General features: G+C 39.7%; 2 protein-coding genes across 2 annotated transcripts; one reads left to right on the top strand and one right to left on the bottom strand.

Annotated features, from left to right (window-relative positions):
• The first annotated feature begins 1,718 nt into the window (after nucleotides 1-1,718).
• LOC146484505 (cellular tumor antigen p53-like) lies at nucleotides 1,719-12,679 on the top strand. Its single transcript, XM_085104572.1, has 16 exons — nucleotides 1,719-2,094; nucleotides 2,509-2,549; nucleotides 5,417-5,475; nucleotides 6,424-6,587; nucleotides 6,780-6,828; nucleotides 6,934-6,963; nucleotides 8,074-8,143; nucleotides 8,250-8,357; nucleotides 8,548-8,661; nucleotides 8,994-9,105; nucleotides 9,539-9,663; nucleotides 9,928-10,019; nucleotides 10,492-10,571; nucleotides 11,043-11,100; nucleotides 11,493-11,530; nucleotides 11,661-12,679. Exons 1-16 carry the CDS (start codon nucleotides 1,976-1,978, stop codon nucleotides 11,935-11,937), a joined length of 1,536 nt encoding a protein of 511 aa, XP_084960698.1. The 5' UTR covers nucleotides 1,719-1,975; the 3' UTR covers nucleotides 11,938-12,679.
• Nucleotides 12,680-13,451: 772 nt separating this feature from the next.
• LOC146484504 (beta-1,3-galactosyltransferase 5-like) lies at nucleotides 13,452-14,962 on the bottom strand. The gene has a single exon (XM_085104510.1). The coding sequence runs from the start codon at nucleotides 14,775-14,777 to the stop codon at nucleotides 13,767-13,769; it is 1,011 nt and encodes a 336-aa protein (XP_084960636.1). The 5' UTR covers nucleotides 14,778-14,962; the 3' UTR covers nucleotides 13,452-13,766.
• Nucleotides 14,963-20,178: the final 5,216 nt, after the last annotated feature.

Here is a 20,178-nt window from a genome sequence, read left to right as displayed (position 1 = left end):
GCGGAACCTCGGGATACCTTTATTTCAAACCAAGGCAATACTGATCAGCCGGCATCGGCGCAACGCACAATCGCCTAAAAACTTTGCGGAAAGGTTTCTACTGGGACGCCATCCTGTGCCGGACTGTCTTAAGCAGGATCCGCACTCAATGACGCGTTTTGTCATGAGCAGCTTAGCAAAATCAGCGATTTTTGTACGAACCAAAAAACCTAGGGTGACGGTTTGCATGGTCCACACCTCCCTTACCTAAGGTTTAGTCGTGTACCCCCCCGCCCCGAGCAAAAAAGCAGCTGAGAGAGTTGACAAGGTTCTCCCTCGATCATCCGATTCCCTTGCCACTGTCGCGCGCACTAAGAGCCTAAACTGCTCGCTGTTCTTAATAAAATCGAAACTCTCGCGGTCAACAACCTTTGAGGATTTTTGTACACAAGGTTTCCTTGGAATCGAAAGGGGTTAGAAGTGTCGATGTAGTTGATGAGACGTCGATCTGTCGTACGCTTTTATCAAATTGTGCGCGTTCTCAGTTGCAAATGAACTGCTTACTGAAATTTTAGTTTGACTTTTTCTTTCGTTTGGGCATTTAGCGGAAGTCTCGGGAGCTGTCAAAAGGTTTTATTTTGTTCCGAGTCGATCTAATTTTCTGGCAAAACAAATCGACAAGGACTCAAACCTGCGCCCTTTCTTGACCGAAATCTTTCATCGGCTGTTGCCGTCGAGGAAAATGCATAAGGGAACAGATGCCGGGTACGACGAACACACCTTCAATTTTTTGAAAGCTCAGCAATGGCGTGATGTCTGTGCATACTAAAGTAGTTTGATCAGTGTTCAAACAACACTAATTGAATTTGTTTTACTAGAAAGCAATATTTGGAAGAAAATTTTATCTTCAGTAAAGTCCTACTGATCCACCTAAAGCTTTTCATTGTGTACACGGTTTGCAATCCTACATTACTCCACTTCGCGTTGTGATTAATTTTGTGGACGCTTATAACACGGTTTAATTCATTCGTATATAATACAAAATAAACAAAAAAGATTGGATTATAGTAATTAACATGCAACTGTTCTTATTTTATTATCAACATAATCAAATGAGACACGATTAGTTGGCGTAGAACCTTCATTGTTCAACGCTTTTGGTAAAGGTTGATTCTACTCTAATGCAAACAGTTAAGATATCAGCAGCTTTAATTGCCACGAATTGAAGATAAAATTAACACTGATATTAGAAACGATTTGACGGTCTGAACAATAACAAAAAACAAAAGAGTCTGGGTTTGTTTGAAAATTGTAAAATAGCTTTGCCATTCCGTGCGTCATTCCTTCTCTTTTACTTCAAAGAAAGTTTAAAAGGTTTCGTTTACTGCCTTTGACATTTTTTGATGAATCTATTGTGCTCCCGCGTTCTATTTTCTTAAGAAAAGCAAACATTCCCTCTTCTTTGGAAAGAGTATTTTAATATTTCTTTTGTTTGGAGAAACAAAGCACACGTGAGACTGAACATTTTTCTGTCCAAGTGGAGCCGTTTTATGAGATAAACAAGAGCTTTCCCAAAGTGGTTTACTGTTTGCCGATTTGCAGTGCAATTAATTAAAACGCCGTTTCAAAATTGGCTTTTTAAGAATACTTTTGTGTGGGTGCTGTTGTTCTGACTACAAAGAATTCGACTGAACCAATAGCGCGGGTAGTAGAAGAGACAAAGACAGACATATTTTAAAAATAAATTTTTGCCGCCAGCAAGTCGCTATGATTTTCGTGTTAGTGTTTTGAATGGCAGATGCCAGCTGCAAAACACAATGATTATCAAAAGCGCTTTCCAATGAAATTCCTCGCCAGTGTCAGATTCTGCACCGGAAATAGAACGTACACAAAAGCGCTGTGTTATAATAAATTCATATTAACCCGGAAGATATCTCTAATATGAACAGGGACCCCACACATTACCGATGCAAAGGTATTTCGTCCCTGAGCAAACATGGACGACACCAACCTCTACGACAAAATCGAAGTTGGAATGAAGACTTTTCCTTGGAACTTCCCAGAGAAGTACAGCTTACCTGAATTCTTGCCAAGTCCTGCAGGTTTTGCCGATGGGTAAGTTAGAAACAGCGTTTTTTTAAAAACCATTTGGGTGTGTAATACATGGTGTGTAATTCTAATTGTTCGCAGCTTCGTCCTTGCCGTAGCCTCCCACGCAGTCGTTTTTAGGGGACTCGTGTTACCTCCTCCCAGGAAGGAAGTAATACGAGTCCCCTAAAAACGACTGCGTGGGAGGCTATCCTTGCCGTGATGGGCTGCGCGATTCGGACCTCACAGTGCAGACAAAACTGAGATGTTAATTTTATTTTCCTAAATGTCGTCAGCCAAACTGTACTACATGAAAGTGTAGTTGGAAAGATTTAATTTTAAATGTCGCTCCTAAGGATTTATCAGACAGTAATCGATAAGTAATCGAAGGAAGAGACAGATGCAGTTGTGTATCTTTATCGTTTTCTTTCTCGCTTACAGGGAAATCGATGCGGGAAATCTTAAGTTTGAACCAGGATCGGGTGAGTTTTAACCCGCTATTTTCACTTAAGTATCACACTGAACCAACAGTTAGCTTCAGTATAGCGTACCGTGTAGCGGAATTTTTAAGTAACGCGCTGTTTAAGTTCCAACTCTAGCCGATTATCGACAGCGATTTTCCAAAGTACATTGGGTAGAATATAATTGTTACTGTAAGGAGTGCTTTTAAAGGGATGTGGAGGATCTTTTTTCAGCGTTTTATTAGTTACCGAGCACTATTAGACGATATCAGTCTATTGTATATAGACACAACTAAAACTAACTAACTTGAAGCGCAGCTCGGCAAGTCAGATCATGGTGTATGCTGCACTCTCGTGCTATACGCGCATATACGGCTTTTTATCTGCACACACGTGAGAAAAAAGCAGCGGGGATTGAGGTCTCTTTTGGTTTATTTACACAAACGGGGAAGTAAATTTGAAAAGGAAGCAGTAAGGTTATTGATATGCATTCATCTTTCGAGTTTAAGTCAATTATGTGTAATGGCGTTCTTAAGGCAAAGAAAACGCGTCCAAATAACCGTGCCAAGTGAGACAGAACGAATTTTATTCACTAACAAACATTCTTTGTTCAAGAACAAACCGTCTGCGACTCTGTGAGCCATAACAAGAGTCTCGAAGACAACAATGAGACACATGTTTGAGAAAACTCCAAATTCTCCATACCATTGCTAGCAGTTTCTGTTCAGATGATAGCTGGTGATGTAATGAGAGTTTGGAGGTGCATCAAAATACACGCCGCCCCCTCGCCGATGGTATTCCCTCAGTTGGCCTCTCATGGCTGCTATCTTGACAAAGCTTGATTGATTTTGAAATAAGATGTTGACCAACAATGACACTTGGACCTGGATTCAGCAGTGTTGTTTGATTTAGCTGACACATGACGAATGAATTCTAAAATCAAAAGCAACTTGATCCCGTGCAGAATTCCACATTTTTTCCTCAACTTTCTCTCAACTATATCGATCAGTGATGTTTGTTCGCTTCTTTTGAGAGACAGTCGCTTCTGATTAGTAAAGAAGTGTGGCGATGCGGTGCCAAACATTCATTAGTCGCCAAAAAATATCATGATCAAGGCGATGTCAGCTGGCCTTTCGTTATGGACAGCCGCCAGATCCGTGAATCGTTCATCAGCGCGTGTAGCTAACCCTAAGGTCACCAAAGAAGAAAGGAAAGGAGAAAGCAGGAAGGCAATTGTGTTTTTATAGCCATAAACGGACCCAAAAGGGCGACGACCTTTTTGCACAAAAAAAAAAGAAAGCAGTCGATTTGAAACGTAGAAGCTACCGTTTCCAAATCCACCCGACTCGCGCTACCCAGTTCAGAATGAGGAAGTAATATTCAATTTAGTTCCCTGTCGGAACTGGTCGCTTGCAAAAATCCGGTCAGCGAAGACTTTAGGCCCGATGGGAGTGACGAATTAATTCCAAGGAACACTGAGCATATGGACCCTTGGCCTGCGCATAATAGACCTGACTGAAAATACAGACAGCAAAAATAATGATGGCGAGGATAACATATTTGAATTAAACATTTGACTTTTGAGTTGATTAAGTCAGTTGATTTATGACAAAGATCAACGTAGTACAATTATAGGGATCGAGATATCACTTAAATTCCAAAACAATTCGGACAAATACTGAAACAAACTTTCGGACGAAGGTGAAAATAGTTCGGTTCCGAAAAGAACACAGTCCGAAGATTTACGATTATGAATATTCAAGGGGAATGATCTCTTGGTATATTTGGGTACGTAAATGAGCAAAGTACTTCAATTTTAAGCACTATACAACAAGTGAAGGCTGAAAACGCTCGATTGTCGTCTTCTTCAAGATGACTTTTCTGCTGGCGTGCTCTGTTTTCATTATTTTGTTTTGTTCTCGTTCAAACTGAAGTCGTGTAGTTTGTTGTATCTAAAATGAACTGTCTAAACGGAACTTTTATTTTCACGTTGCGTCATTTCAAAAATCAGAGTCGGTTACGCCGGAAATTTCAGGAAGTAGCGTACGTCTCAGTAAAATATTATGCCGCCAAAAAGATCGTCCGTAAGTTTCTTTGGCCAAAATCCGAAGTCCAAACATTTTCGCAGTTAAAGTTTATGCGATACTAAAATTGTTTTTGCGTTTCAGTCGGACACAATTCTTCTTTTGACGTCTGGTGTCGATACCTCCAAAGCAGTCGAGAATTTGATTGGTAGATTTTAGCCTGGATTGAATGATAGGTACACTTCAGTTCAGGGTAAAAGAAAAATTTGATGATACATTCAAACTTTGCGGAATTATTTCTGAAAGTCTAGCATACCCGCGTTTATTTTTATTTTCTCCCGCTGAAATTATCTTCTACTACGCAAAAAATGTTTGAAACAAACTGTAACGAAGACAGGTTACGAATATAAACGCGCGTCAAAAAACGGGAAACTGCGAGGATGAGCCAGGAATCGTTTCAGGCGCTTACATCAGTTGACTTCTATAAACGAGCCATTACCGAAAGATGCGCGAACAAATAGCTTCGATAGATAGATAGATAGATAGATAGATAGATAGATAGATAGATAGATACTTTATTATAAACACCATTGCAGCCATAAGCTGAATTACGGGATATTTTCAAATTCTTCACCCTCAAAGACAAATTATGGTATGGAAGCAAACTACAATGGCTGCCGCTAATGCTGATTTTTAAGGCATCAAAATTTTTGCACTAACAAAAACCGTTAACTTGTTCAAAGAGCGAGGACGATTTTAGCGCAACATTTTTTTTGTTTAAGATGTTACAGGGTTTTATTTCAACTAGGAACATGTTGTATTTGGATGTTTTAAATATTCCTTTTTGTTTCTTTTCAATTGCAGAACCGATGCAACCCGAGTATCCAGAGAATCAACTGCAATACTCCCCAACCATAGATCCGGTAACAATCAAGTTCTCCTTTATTTCTAAAAACTCAGTTATTACACCAGAGACTTTCAAATTTCATTTCTTGGCTAAACTTCTAATGTTACTTGGCAAATTATGACGCAGGAACACAGTAACTGCAAGGTATTAAGATGGCAAAAGATGCTCGACTTAAAAGACCCGTTATTGGGTAGAACATTTTTTCTTTTGGAACAAGTTGTTTTTTCAGCGTTTCTTGAATTAAATAAATTTGTTGGAAAATAATTGAAATCAATGTGTGTTTATGAAATCGTTTTGGAAAACCCAACTTTACGTCAGCATTAAGCCGCCGGCAATAGGCTTACCATCTCTGATTAAAAGGAAGAAATAACACCAGGTGTTAAACAGGTGAACTTCTCACCACCAATGAACAAATGAGGAAAATTTCAGCCGTGAAGGTTGAGACTGGGTGGATCAGTTTAATTTCATGGTTTGAAAACCAGCCATCATCGTTGTACAAGGTGGTTCTAACTTTCGGGTCTGTAGATGAAATCCTCAAGTGTGACCATTCAAATGAAAGCTATTAAGCAATCCTTTTCTGTGGTGTTGTTTATTATGCTGTACAAGGTAATTCTAACGTTTGGGTCTGTGGATGAAATTCATCAGTCAAAAGAAAGCTACTGAGTAGTACTTTCTTGTGGTGCTGTTTGTTATACGGTACAAGGTGGTTCTAAAGCTGTATTCGTTCACATGAAAAGTTCTTCAGTAATCTTTCCAAAATAATGCAGTTTAGTTTTTATCACCTTAAAACATCACATTCTGGACTTTTTCCTCCGATTATTTATTCTGGTCCAGTTAGTGTAAACAGATCTTTAAGGAGTTAAGCACGACAAGTACAGCTAAGAAAAGCCTACCGAATATTGATAACACGTTAGGCCACCTGTAAAAACGTCAAATATTAAACCAAAAATGCATTATATTCCAGCCGGAAAATTTGCTGATTCCAACAGAAGAACCATCGGGGGAATTTCCAGAATATGTGGAGCCCCTCACACCAATGGAACCTATGGATCCCATGGCTAGGTTCCCTTTGCATGAAACACAGGAATACGTGAATTTGTCACCACCGCAAGTGACATCACCAAGCACGTGAGTATAAAACGCTTCAAGTGTTTACTTGCTAGAGTTGTTTTTGTAAACAAAACTTTACATGTTTGTTTTATCCAACACAAAAACTAAATGGTTAAAGTTGTACGATCTTAATCAACAACAATTAACAAAAACTATATCCTCACTGAAAGAAAAGTTGCACAAAACTGGTATGTTTTTGTTTTTGTTTAGGAACGAATTTCACGGTGAATGCAATTTCAGGATGGTTCTAGAGACTCAGGTAATTTCCACCTTGAGATGATGGTTCAGACCAGATTCTTTTTTGCTTATATCCTAAAAATAAAGTTAACGTAAATCTTAAAATTTGTTTTGTTACTTTTTTCAGCCCAAGAAAGTAGCCAATCCTGACTGGATTGTAAGTATGGACAATTTTATTACATAGATTTTTGTAGACCAATTATCCGTTTGCTCAATGGTTTAATTAGCGATTAGAGTGCTCTACAATTAGTTCAAGGAAACGCATTCAACATTCCTCTCGTACCTAAATGCTGCTTTCAACCAATCAGAAGTGAAACAAATGAAACAATATACAACAGAGTGCTTCTCCATCCACTGTTTGCCGGTCGGATTGGAATTTGGAAATGTTAATTCTCGTGCAGGGAAAAAACAGGAAAACTAGGAGAAAGACCCTTGGAGCAAGGCGGGGCAAAACTAGTACAATCGTGCACGTGCGTTTCCCGCGCTTGGCATCCTCTGCATTTTTCCCGCGCTTGACATCCGCTGCATTTTTCCAGCGCTTGGCATCCGCTGCATTTTTACCGCGCTTAGTTTTCGCTGCATTTTTTCCCCACGCTAGGCATCCGCTGCATTTTTCCCGCGCTTGAAAACCGCTGCATTTTTCCCGCGCTTAGTTTTCGCTGCATCTTTCCCGGGCTTGGCATCCGCTGCTTTTTTCTCACGCTTGACAACCGCTGCATTTTTCCCCACGCTTGGCATCCGCTGCATTTTTCCTGCGCTTGACAACCGCTGCATTTTTCCAACGCTTAGCTTTCGCTGCATCTTTCCCGGGCTTGGCATCCGCTGCATTTTTCCCGCGCTTGGCATCCACTGCATTTTTCCCGCGCTTGATATCCGCTGCATTTTTCCCGCGCTTGGTTTTCGCTGCATTTTTCCCGCGCCCAGCATCAGCTGCATTTTCCCCAACTTAACATCGGTCACATTTTTACGTGCCTCACGTTTTTAATTTTGCGTTTTTCTCCGCTTTGCACCGGTTCCATTCTTCCGCGCTCCCGTTTTATTTTTACCTGAGTTTCGTTCCTGACGTTGGTTTTGTTTACTCATTCCTGCGTCATTTTGCTATTAGTTTACTGCGTCACTTTCTGCAACTTGACAACGAGCGCAGAGAAAGTAATGCAAGCAAAACAAAATGACAATTTGCAACAAAATATTTGATGCGTAATAAGTTGTGTGAAAATGTTGCCCATCAGTTGCTTGTCGTTATTCTCACACGAATTTTTTTTCGCAGTTTTCTGTCACCCAGAAAAAGCTGTACATCAAGTCAAAGACGCCATGTCCAGTCAGATTTTTAACTACTGGTGAATATTCATGTCTCACATTTTTATTGTTTCTAAATCTATTCCTCCCAATGAATATCCATCGTCTGAATCAGTTGCAATCAATCTCTGTATCTTTGGTACCCAGGTCCCCCTCCAACTGGAGCGTTTATCCGGGCTATGCCTGTATTTAGACAGCCTGAGCATGCTAAAGATGTGGTGCGCTGCTGCCGCAATCATACCGAGGAATATTCAGGTAATTAAAGGCTCTACCTTTTCCACCCCTGAGAGGATTTGGCAAGTGCATAGGAAAATGGCATCTGAAGTCCCCATTGAAAATAGTTGTGCCAGAAACCTTTGACGCCTAAAGTACTCCTAGAGGGACCTCAGATTAATCTCTTTCGCTTGCAGGTCGCATCAGCTCACTGATCTTATTTCGTTCCCAGGTTCCCCAACTAGAGGTCATTTCCTCCGCTGTGATAATCAGGAGGCTGTGTACGAGGAATGTCCTCTAACCACAAGGCACTCCGTGAAGATACCTCTCAGAGCACCACCATCAGGTGAGCCTTGGAGCAGGCTCTGTTGCACAGAGTAGATAGTTTGCGATCAAACGTTAACTCAGACTTACAAAAACCTTATCAGCTTAAAGCACGAGCCTTATCTTTAAGGGTCTATTCTTAGTTTTTTGACGTTTGACCGCGTTTCAGTTCGCACAAGGTTTAAATTTGAAGTTTACCTCTCCTTGATCGTTATTAAGAAAAGTTACAAAACACGACCATGTATTGCGCCAAAATTCGTTGTTGTCAAAAAAAATTAACAGGCTTTGTCGATACATCCTTCTTCTCCACGGTTGGTTATAATTTTACATATAACTATTTTTAATTGTACTCAGCTGAAGAAACAGAAGAACTTGGAGTCCATGAACTGTTTTATTTCATCTGCAACAATTCCTGTGGTGGACTGAACAGAAGGCCGATCCAAATCATCTTCACCTTGGAAAATGCGTGAGTTTTCTGTTTTTCATTAATCGTTTCCCTACCCCACCCCATACAGGGTTAGATAAGTCATTCACCAGGTTCATAATTAACAATTATTCCACGAGCGCGCGTTGGATATGAGATCTCACATCCAACAAGCGCGAGTGGAATAATTGTTTTATTAAAAACAACTAAGAAATATTTCTAGATCTTGCTGATTTCGCTTTTCAAGAACAACCAAACTGAAAAAAACAATTAATGGTCGCTATTTCTCGGGCATGGTATAATGGCTCATATACCATGGCTGCTAAGCCAATCAAAACTCTATAATCGCATTATTCAATGAACACATTTTTGATATTGTGTAACATATGTCATATGCTGCCAGGATCAGTAATCTCTGAGCACAGCGTTGTATGACATCTTTCTTTTTATGGAACCATCTTGTTTTAATTTACAGAACTGGCAACGCTGTTCTGGGAAGATGTTTCGTAAACGTCAGGGTGTGTGCATGCCCAGGACGAGACTCCAAACAGGAAATCGAGGCCATTAACCGCCCTGGCAAAAGGAAAAAGCTTAAAGCAGGTGAGTGGGTATAGTATAGACAGTCACGGGTCATAAGAACAATGCCTACCCATGGTCCTTACCTGTAAGCACTGCATGTGTTTGTAAAATGTAACAGCTCAAATCTGCGCACAGTCAGTGAAATGGTGGCTTAGCTTAAATCTCGATCTGCCTTGTCGAAGGACCACAATTCGTGACTACGCTGATAAATTTCTTGGCAGAAAACCGATAGTCAATTGGCGACACATGTATTAACTTTGATAAAATTGTTTTTATTAATATTAGGGGAGCAAGGCTTGGCAGGATTAAGTGGTCATGATCTGAGTTGCTTTGGTCCAAAGATGTCTAAAGAAGATAGCACTGTTTACAACCTCAAGGTATTCAACTCTCTTCAGAATATCTTCAATTGGAAAAAAAAAACCTGCAGAGTAATTCAATTCGAAATTATTTAATGCTAAGTTGGGCTGCCCTCAGCATTGTGAGATTCAGTTATGCTTGTTTCCTTAACACAGGATACACGATATCGTCACATATCATTGCGCCCTTAACTCTGCCCTAAATTTAAAAGACACTTTGTGTCCATCACGAAAATTATTAACGTTGCAGTATTGCAGAATTATGGCTAACTTACGTGTGCGACGCAAACGGAGACGCATGCGAGCTATCATAAGGCAAACGCAAGCGGCATCATCGAAAACCGCTCCAAATACGCATGCATACATGATACTGCTTTCGTCTGCGTTTTCACTTTCCATACTTGTGAGCGTTACTACTTAAGCTCGCGTTCGTTCCTTGCATTTTGGCGCACTTTTAAACCATGGGCTTACATATAGTTTCATTCGTTGACAGATCTGTGGTTTCAACAATTACCTGATGCTGAAGAGAATAGCCATCGCATTGGAACTGTTCACAAACATGGAGAACAAATTGTACGTGGATTTGAACTGTTATTTCCATCTAACACTTCCGTCTTTTAGCGACAATCACTCTACGTCTAGTTATGCATCTTGGTACATTCAATTTTGAAGAAGTCGTCCTCTACAAAACAACAGCACAACACGTGGTCATGAAGCAAGGCGACGTATTTTATCAATTTTAGGAGATCTCTTTCAGCCAGTTAAGGAATAGAAATGAGAGACTTTTCCCGTGTTTCTATAGAGCTTTCCCTGGTAAAACTTTTCGCGTTTAAAGAAGAAAAAAATGTTCCATCCCGTTTGGACTTTTTCCAAACTTTAACAGGTGTAAAATAACACAGGTGGAAGTAAAATATTTTCTATTTATTTTATAAAAGAAACGCTTACTATAAATAGGTTTGTCAAATCCTGCTCTCCGCTGCATTCTTGTCTCATGTACTTTCAAATGTCTTTTACTTAAATCAATTAATGTATTTCTCAATACAGTACCGCAATGGAGCCTCAGGATCTGGAGATGCCGGACTTTACAGAGTACAATCCAGAGGCAAGTGCTTCGATTTTATGGCGTATGATGATAATTTTTATCAAAACTGCTGCTCGTTAATTACGCGAGTCTCCTGCGATTTAACTGCGTGAAAACGCTCAGCCTTGTACCTGCGGTAATTGAGCAGTTGTTCGACTGCGTGACGCAAGACCAACACTAAAGTAATCACTCGAACCAATCACGAGATATGTAAACAGCGCAATGAACCAATCAGAACTCGAAACAAATACGTGTTGTCGGCGCAAAGCGCGGGAAAACGTCTGCAAGCAGGTTACGATTAGTTTTGGTCTGGTTTCTCATTGGTTAAGAAAGTGGTGCGAACTTTTCCAACCAATCATAAAGTGCAGCCACTGTATAGATTTTAATGTACTTTTATTTGTTTCCCCTTTCAGGATCAAGACACATCGGAACCTGACTCAACTATTATCAAGTAAGTCGATTAAATAAGTGGGGGCACTTTGTTTTTCACTCTGCAACTGCGACAGTGAATAAAGAAGATATTCTGAGCTCCCTAGTTATCTTATTTATTTATTTATTTATTTATTTTACCATCATTGCAGGTCGTTGACATGCGATTCGCCACCAAGCATCACTTGTCAGGATCCATTCCCAATGCCGCCCCCTCAGACAGAGACCTGGTACCCAGCCATCCCACAAGACCCTGCGGGTGAAGCCGCTCAGCCCCCTAATTCTTCCCCAAAGTGTTTTACGTTTCGTCGACACACTCGTATTTTAGAGAGCGTTGAGGTTACTACAAATTTTGACGCAGATTTGAGTGAAGTTAAGGTTGAGTCAGTGTTGAGGTCGTCATGCATGAAGTTGAAAGACGGGCGATGAAGCTGCGATCAAGAAGACTCATTGGACTGCATGCCATTAAAAACAGACTAAAAAAGAAAGTCTACCACTAATTCTCAGGCTATTACATAGCACTATATAAAATTTAAACGCTATAAAACGATCGTTACTTAGCAAACATTAATCTCAGTTCTCCAATATCCTGCTAAGATCACGGCCTGTTTCGCTCATCTCTGACGCCGAAAACTCTGGATAAATAGGTATCTGGAACCATAGGGAGGCCAGACATACCTAACGAAATGATAGGGTCTAGCATGCCATCCAGGTGGGGTGGGTATCCTGTGATTGACTAGCATCCCATCCAGTGGATAGCCTCTTCCAGGTGTTCAGTTAGCGCGCGAAAAAATAAAGAAAAAGCGCGCGAGGGGAAGCGCTTCCTTTCGCGCGCTGGGGCATGGTTTTCCTGTGACCCACACAAAACAATGTCCACTTTTTCAGTAATGTTATTTAAAATCTTATTACCGGTAGTTATTACGTACGTAACTTTTGTTCACTGGTTGCTACCAGAAATATAGCTTTTCTTTATTTAGAAATTATACCACTGAAGAGTGTTTGTATTTTTGAAAATCTTGAAATATATTTTTGTATTTTGTATTATTCACGTTAGGTTGAAGCAGCTGAACTTGAAAAGTTATTTTTTTATTCTCTGAATAGTGTATTGTACTCTATTTAGATTTATTACATTACACATGCATATAATAAACCAATAAAAGGCATAAGCTGAGGAACGACTCTGAAATTATACAACCTTTACCTTCGTCTTAAACAACGATTTTAATATTAAAACAACTTGTAAGATGCAGGGCTCATCGAACAGCTAGTATTTTAAAAGAACTGGCGAATATTTCAGTTAGACAAAACCAAAACCTTCATCAAGGGAAAAAAATATTGGACAATGTTATTTTAAACTCTTCTAGCTGTTCGATCAGCCTTACAAATCTTGCAAGTTGTTTTATTTAGTCCATTGCTGATCCTGATCTACACAAAGATACAGCTACAAATTGCTTTAGTGGCTCTTGCTAAGTTTATAAAGTAAAAGTTGGTAGGTTTATGAAATTTTAGTTTTAGCATTTTGAAAAGAGCCCCTAAAACGTACAAGAATTCTGTTTTGTGGGCGTAATCCGAACAGTTTTTGGCCCTTAAGAGGTACCAAATAGTTTAAGACAATACACTAACTGACACTTTGACAATAGAGACAGTAATAAAGGCTACTGCTTCGAATGCTTTCCACCCGTGAAGATTTTCACTTCCTTTCGTATTTTCGGCTGAATACCGCAAAAGGTACCACCATACCTCTGACGGAAGTCATTTCAAATTTTAGCACAATAAGGGGTACCAAACCACGAACCTTAACCGCTACAACGAACGACGATCACCCCCTTCACTTTTATGTGGGAGTTACCCCCACCACCACCCGAGGTATTAAGAGGGTTCGTATTCCTAGTCTCATACGAAAAAAAAAATAAAAACGAAAAAGCTTAACAAAGAAAAGGAAATGTTCCTGCCTGTTTCGCCTTTAGACCTCTTGGGCTCTCAAAATTAAAACACTATCACTTTTTTTTCGCCTCTTCTGTGGTATTGACGCATACAGTTTAATCACACAGATTTAATGGACATTTGTAATAAACCCAACAGAATGTGTAAAACGTTATTTCGACCATAACAATAATAACAGTAAATTTTATAAATGTCAGGCCCAAAAATTCGAGTTAAAAAGGGTCTAAAATTCTTTAACCCATAGCTTATGAATTATCATAGGCCGGGAAAACTAAATAGAAAACTCACATGTATTTAGATACAAAGAAAAATTATCATTCTATCTGCAAATGGTGAAAAACTGTAGGCATAATTTTTTCTTCTCTCAAGGTTTGGTTATAAACCTCATATAGGCAATCACCGAATACGCCATGCCACACCAAGGTATTGTCGTGTAGAATACACTCGGTTACCTTGGGCGGACCTACGATAAAACCATCGTTATTAGTGACTTTTACACCAGCTTTGTCTGCAAGAAGACCAATATAGACATCATCAAGTCTGAATGCTGGAACAACATCAAACAAATCTACAAATAAGGCGACAATATCGGCGGATAACACGTATCCAAATCCGGGACAGAACCCGGGATAATAGGATCGATTGTATTCTTCTCGCGATACTTTCCATTTGCCTATCCTATGAACCTCGGCCGATTTGTAGTAGTTTCCCATGTATAACTTCTCTGTTGGTGTATTTGGCTTGATCAAGTGTAAAATCAACGCTTTCGTGTTTACAAAAACATCGTCATCGGTTTTTAACAAAAACGAGAACTTGCAGTACTTAATAGCCCATTCAAATCCCATTTGCACCTTAAGGGTCTGATTCCAGTAATTTTCGTTGTAATTCGCTCGAACTAAGTCTCTATAGATTTCGTCTTCCAAAGTCAACAATGAGTTTAATTCCCTTTGTATCAGCGTTCGAGCGACAAGAAAAAAAGTCTTCCAACGAGGTTTTACAGCGAAGTCAACGCCCCATGTTTGGCGGATGTCGTTTCTTCTTTCAGCATTAGGAGGTGCTGAAGAGACTAAAATTAACAGAAAGTAATTACGCGTACACGTTGTCGTAGTGATTAAACTGGTCTTGTGCTTTTGTGATCTGCTCTCCGATTCTTTTTTGGAATCTGAATTGATAGACGCGGGTATTTTCTGGGTTGGGTTCAGATACCGAACAAAGTTAAACTGCGGGATCAAGCGGCAGGAATACCAGCTCCAGAATCCGGCAATTATGATAGCTGAGACAAACAGTCGGAAGATATGCTTTGAAATCCTACTCCTGAAAAACATGGGCAGTGGCTTGTATGGTGCACAAACCGAAGACTTGAGACGGAAATGTTCCAGTACGATAAAAATTGATCCGCGATTGCTATTAAAGGATTTTAACAACAAAGTAGTGTGGATGAATGTTCAGAATTCGATTGAATATACCTTGCTGGGAAACTGTATGAACTTCTGTGGAATGTTTACTGATTACACAGTAAACCTATCAGAAGCCACACAACGAGAACATTTCAAAAAACTTAATTGTGTTCCAAAATCGTTTTGTTTTCTTTTAAAGGCATATGTGTGTAAGCTAATAATGATTGACCTGAAAACCCTAACCCTAATCTAACCCTAAAACTTGCATTAGTTCGCGATTACTTCCATTTCGTTCAACTTGTACAATGTGGCCGCACCAATCCTGTAACAGAACAGGTCGGGACAACATTGAAGTTAAGACAGAGAATTTATCGCATGATCTCTACCCTGCGAGCAGAGGCCCTTCGATCTTCCTAGATGATCTTCCTTTCTCTTCCCGACTCATCTAGGAAGATCGAAGGGCCTCTGCTAGCAGGGTACATGATCTCACGATCTCCACAAAACCTTGAATTTGGGCATTTCACGTTTTTTCTTGGCCAAGGACGGCGACGAAATGTACCTGAATGTATAACGCATGTGCAGGGCCGTTGTTTTTCTCATTAAATACTATTGTTTTGGGACGTTTTCGTCCTGTCGCTGTAGTAGTTTCTTAACTCCCTAACAGCACTATTTCTCGGGCATGGTATAATGGCTGATATCCCATGGGTGCTAAGCCAATCAAAACTCTGAAATATCATTATCCAATTAGCCAGGCATGCAGGCAAACATCAGAAACATAACAAATGGCTAACATAAGAAGTAGGCTGGAAATCAGTTCGAAGTGAAACTTCTATCTCCAAAAAGACCGGCGAAAAATTAACGATTTGAGAACGCAAAGACGGAAGAAAATGTTCGGGTTCATTGAAACCCCCGTTTAAAAAAAATGTTCCGGATGTCTTAAGTTAACGGTTTCCTTCCGGATCAGTGGGACCAAAACACCGGGCATCTGAACGAACCCGAAAAATTTTCCTTTGGTGTACACGTAGTCTCTCGGCGATTCGAAAACCAGTTATGGCCGGTTGTTTGTTCATCATGCACTCAACTCTTATTTGGCGGGCTCTGATCAATGCAAATTTTATAAAAACTACCTTTTAACCCACCAAAATATAGATTCTTAGGAGCACGGTTTCATCACCTGGTAACCAGTTCCGAGGACAATTGTTATGGTTGAAAGGGAAGTCATGTTGTTATTTTTTTGTTCAGTTAATCTGGCGTATTTCCATTACCACTGCCCTCCTTTTGGCTGTCGAACGTTGCTTATTTTACCTCCAGTCGCGTGCCACTCGACACTGTAGTTGTTTATGCCGACCCAAGCATCCAACACTGTGTGTCAGTGAATTGCGCGGCACAGTGTGACGTCCAACAACCGAGCGTTTTGAAGTCACCGCCCCAAATTATAAGTGAGCATAAATAAAACTACGTACCCTGCTGGCAGAGCGTTTCTTTCTGTCAATTTTTTTAGCATGTACGAAGTCGTTTGTGTCTCTGGTATTTCGCGCAGTTGGCTTGTTCCACGCGAAATACCAGAAACGCGAACGACTTCAAACATGCTAAAATACTTGCCAGAAAGAAACGCTCTGCTAGAAGCGTGAAATAAAACTTTTCACACGGCTAGTTTGATTATTTCATTAGTAAAACAAGAATTGAATTGAAAATTGAACTTCCTCTATTTTTTTCGCTGTTTCTATATTCGCATTTTCGTAATTTTGTTCAGAAACCAAAAAAAAAACCCTCTCAATACCACAGTAAATTACTGGCTTCTACCTTAGAAGGAAAAACTAAACGCGAGTATCCGAGCATTTCAATTATTGTCACTAATTAATTAAGTTTTTATTCAAATCTTTCTTTTAAATGATGTACATACCTCCCTTTTTGTTCTTATTGGTTCTTGTATCACGTGGTGTTATATTCAGTTTTATATTGAATTTATTGTAATATACTTTTATCTTTTTTCTCTTATCTTTCCAGGACTATAAAATGTTGAATAAAGGTTGCCAGGCTCTTTTAGTCTTACCACAATAACCTTTAATTAGAGCCTCTTTTGTGACCGAAGAACGAGCTGTGCATTTGCATAGGGGATAAAAATCTATTCAAATAATCGCTGTTTTGAATTTCTGCTCGGCGAGACGAGGAAAGCAGTTCGAAATAGCAGGTCAGTATCGTTTAAATCTGCCAATTTCCCTCTTTAATTAATACTGAGGCGTACGAGAAATTGTCAGCTGTTTCATATGTTGTGTGAATGTTAAAGTTTTGAGCGATTACAGTAGACAACCTCAATAGAGTCTCAGTAAGGTTTGGATAAGTTAACGACGGCAGCAAAGTCTGCTACTGGTCATGACTGCAGTTGTTTTTTTTGGCGTCAGTTTTATCTTCCTCCTCTTCCTCTGTTCATGCAAGGTCCAAATTACCAAATGCGACTGAGTTTACAGTGCTAAAATTTCGTCGATCGTTACGGTAGATTTACCTCAAACAGTGTTTGAGTTTGTTTGTTTCTTTCCTGGAGTTTTCTCTCTCACTTTCATAGAGTGGCGAGAAAACGCACAAGAAAAGGTTCCTGCACTTAGAGTTTTCCCATTTTCTTGAATTCTGAGCTATTTTTGAACCAGGAAATCATGATATTCATCCAAACTGGGCTATAATTGAAACAGCGTAGTGCAAGGCGAGCGAACAATGGAACAAACATAACGGCGTTAAGGGTAGGACTTGCTTTGCCATCGAGATTCAGCGGTTGCACTAAGTTTTGAATCAGGGACTACATAAAACACTATCTAACGAAGGAAAGCGTTTATAGTGTATAAATAAAATTACAGTCAACTCTCGCCTTGCGGACACCTCGCTATTACGGACAACCCGATAATACGGACAACAGCTAAATCCCCAGCAAAAATAAATTACAAACGTTTGACTGAAATAAATTCCCGCTATCATGTACTCTCGTTATTAAGGATTCTAACTCGTGGTCCCGAGGGTGTCCGCAATAAAGGGAATTGACTGTATATTGTTTTGGTTTGGGGTTATAAACAAAACAGAAGGCCAATTTTCCCAAGTGCCATGTAGTCTGTTGTACATGAGCGTTGAAGCCGAACGAGTAAGAAGAGAAATTAAAATACATTAATTTGTTTACATAACATATGTAAGACTATGTAGAACCTTACAAGTGTAGTTAGACCTTAATAAATGCGCAGAATAACTTGAAGCTGGACCCGTGTCAAAAATGTTATTTAACGACCGATCAAAAGTGAATTGTTGCTTAACAATATGTGCGGGAAATAAGCGCAGCTAGTGCGCAGCTAGTGCAAATATGATGTTAACTCTTCTGACATCATTGTATTTGTAATGAACTACGATTCATGTCCATTAAAGGCCCTTTTAAACCGGTGTGCAAATTTTAATCCAACTTTTGAGAGCAGAACTCTTCCCTTTTGCTCATAACTAGGCTTGAGTTGCCCTGCTACCTTCCGAGATCTATTTTACATCAAGTGGACCAGATCTTCTTCAAGGAACGGCATAGTGTTTATTGCGGATGTTAACTCCCTGGCCCCAGTTGTTCAAAGGCCGGATAACTTTATCCAGTGGATAAGTCACTATCCGACAGTTTCAATCTGCGCAAAGATTTCAGTATTTCCTTTTGAACAAGCGAATATACACACTCTAACCACAGTTAAGTCTGGGAGTGTACGAAAACCTTGGACAACGTTTAATGTGAAATATATTTTAGACGCTGAAGAGTGCCTTATCCAGCGGATAAAGTTATCCAGCCTTTGAACAACTGGGGCCTGCTGTACTCAGGAGCTTTTACTCAACGACATTTGTCATATAAGACCCGTGAGCAATAGTATTTCGACAACTCAATTTAATTAACTTGCGTAAGCTTAGAAAATGGAGGAAATTCTAAAGATATTACTTTTCGCGCGTCACCCAACTGAGGCTCTTTCTTTACACTTAAAAGAACAGCAGTTGTTCAACACCTGTGTGATTTACTTGACGGTTACAAAGACTACGGTATTTCCTAAACTGAGTGAGATCTACTTTTACTGCAAGACCTGAAAAATGTCTCGTAACAAAGAGGACTTGCGCAGTTAACCATAAGGATCTTGGGCCGACAATGGTCGCCCTTTTCACTGCAATTTTTCTTGCGAAAGCCGCTGAGCCTTTAAATTCCTCTGGTCTAAGCCAGCTAGGATTTCAGTGCGATTTGGTCGCAATTTCATCACGATGTCGTTACAATTACTAGTCTCGGGGCTTAACAAAGTAGCATTGACGAAACAGTAAAGAGTCCCTCTCTGGGACCCCTCTTACACGTAATTTTGAGCACTCTTTCTTAGAAATCGTCACAAACTTGCGCACGTTTCAAATATTAACGAAACCCTGGCGATATGGCGGCAATAAATCGCATAAATCACCGCTAGTTTACACGCACGATACAAAGATCAACTAAACGCAACAATTCTGCGACAAAAGATAATTTTATCTTTAATCCTTAATCGGTATACTTCTAAAACAGTAAAATACTATACCAGAAGTTTAGTGTTTTACTGTTTTGAAGTATAGTATTTTACTGTTTTACTTTTTTAATAAAAGCGCATTAAGGTGGCCGAACACAGTTTTCTAGTAAACGTTATTTGCAAACTACATACTTCAGGGTGCCCGAAATTAACATGGTGCAAGATTAACTTAGAAGGAATAAATTTTGATACTAGTTGTTGAGCTAGGTGCTGTCGCTATTAACCGTCCACAGATAACAGTTTTCACTAATTTTTAGAAAATGCACTCGTTAGAGTTCTTCCCTTTTTTGTCTCCAGAAAAACTCGCAAAACACTGACATGGTGAGGCTCCTTTCATTTAGTTTTAACAGAGGGATCTTCTGTAGATAATGGTTTTGCACTTTAATGTTTTGTGAAGATACCCTCCGTAAGATTTGGGTTTTTGTTTGTAGGCGAGTTACGCTTTTAGACAAGTACTGTTTTGTCAAATTTCATGAAATTCTAACGAGCGGCTCCTAAGAAAACAGTACATTTCCACTAAAACAACCAGTCGCAATTTTTTGGCCAAATGCGCGTGCATGGCTTTTAATTGGATTTTCACAGCAAAGATGAAAAGCGTGCATGCTTAAAGGCTTAGCTCCTCGTGAACTCAATTTCTTTGTTCGTTGATAAAAGAAAAAGGGTTCACAAACGAGAAGCTGAATTATTTTAAGAACAAAACTCGACGTTGTGATCCATTTGATATAGAGCGTTTTCATTCACGTGACTACCGGCCATATTGGTTTACTAAAACAAAAAGAAGTATT

This window comes from Pavona decussata, unplaced genomic scaffold, assembly GCF_977016875.1.
Source record: "Pavona decussata unplaced genomic scaffold, jaPavDecu1.1 SCAFFOLD_32, whole genome shotgun sequence".
In the NCBI taxonomy this organism is placed as follows: domain Eukaryota; kingdom Metazoa; phylum Cnidaria; class Anthozoa; order Scleractinia; family Agariciidae; genus Pavona; species Pavona decussata.
This window is presented reverse-complemented; position numbering and strand designations above follow the sequence as displayed.

Coding starts and splice junctions, on each gene's coding strand:
- LOC146484504 (XM_085104510.1), bottom strand. CDS start 14,777: ATGTTTTTCAGGAGTAGGATTTCAAAGCATATCTTCCGACTGTTTGTC.
- LOC146484505 (XM_085104572.1), top strand. CDS start 1,976: ATGGACGACACCAACCTCTACGACAAAATCGAAGTTGGAATGAAGACT. Junction 5,476..6,423: donor ACTCCCCAACCATAGATCCG/GTAACAATCAAG, acceptor ATTATATTCCAG/CCGGAAAATTTGCTGATTCC. Junction 11,101..11,492: donor TTACAGAGTACAATCCAGAG/GCAAGTGCTTCG, acceptor TTCCCCTTTCAG/GATCAAGACACATCGGAACC.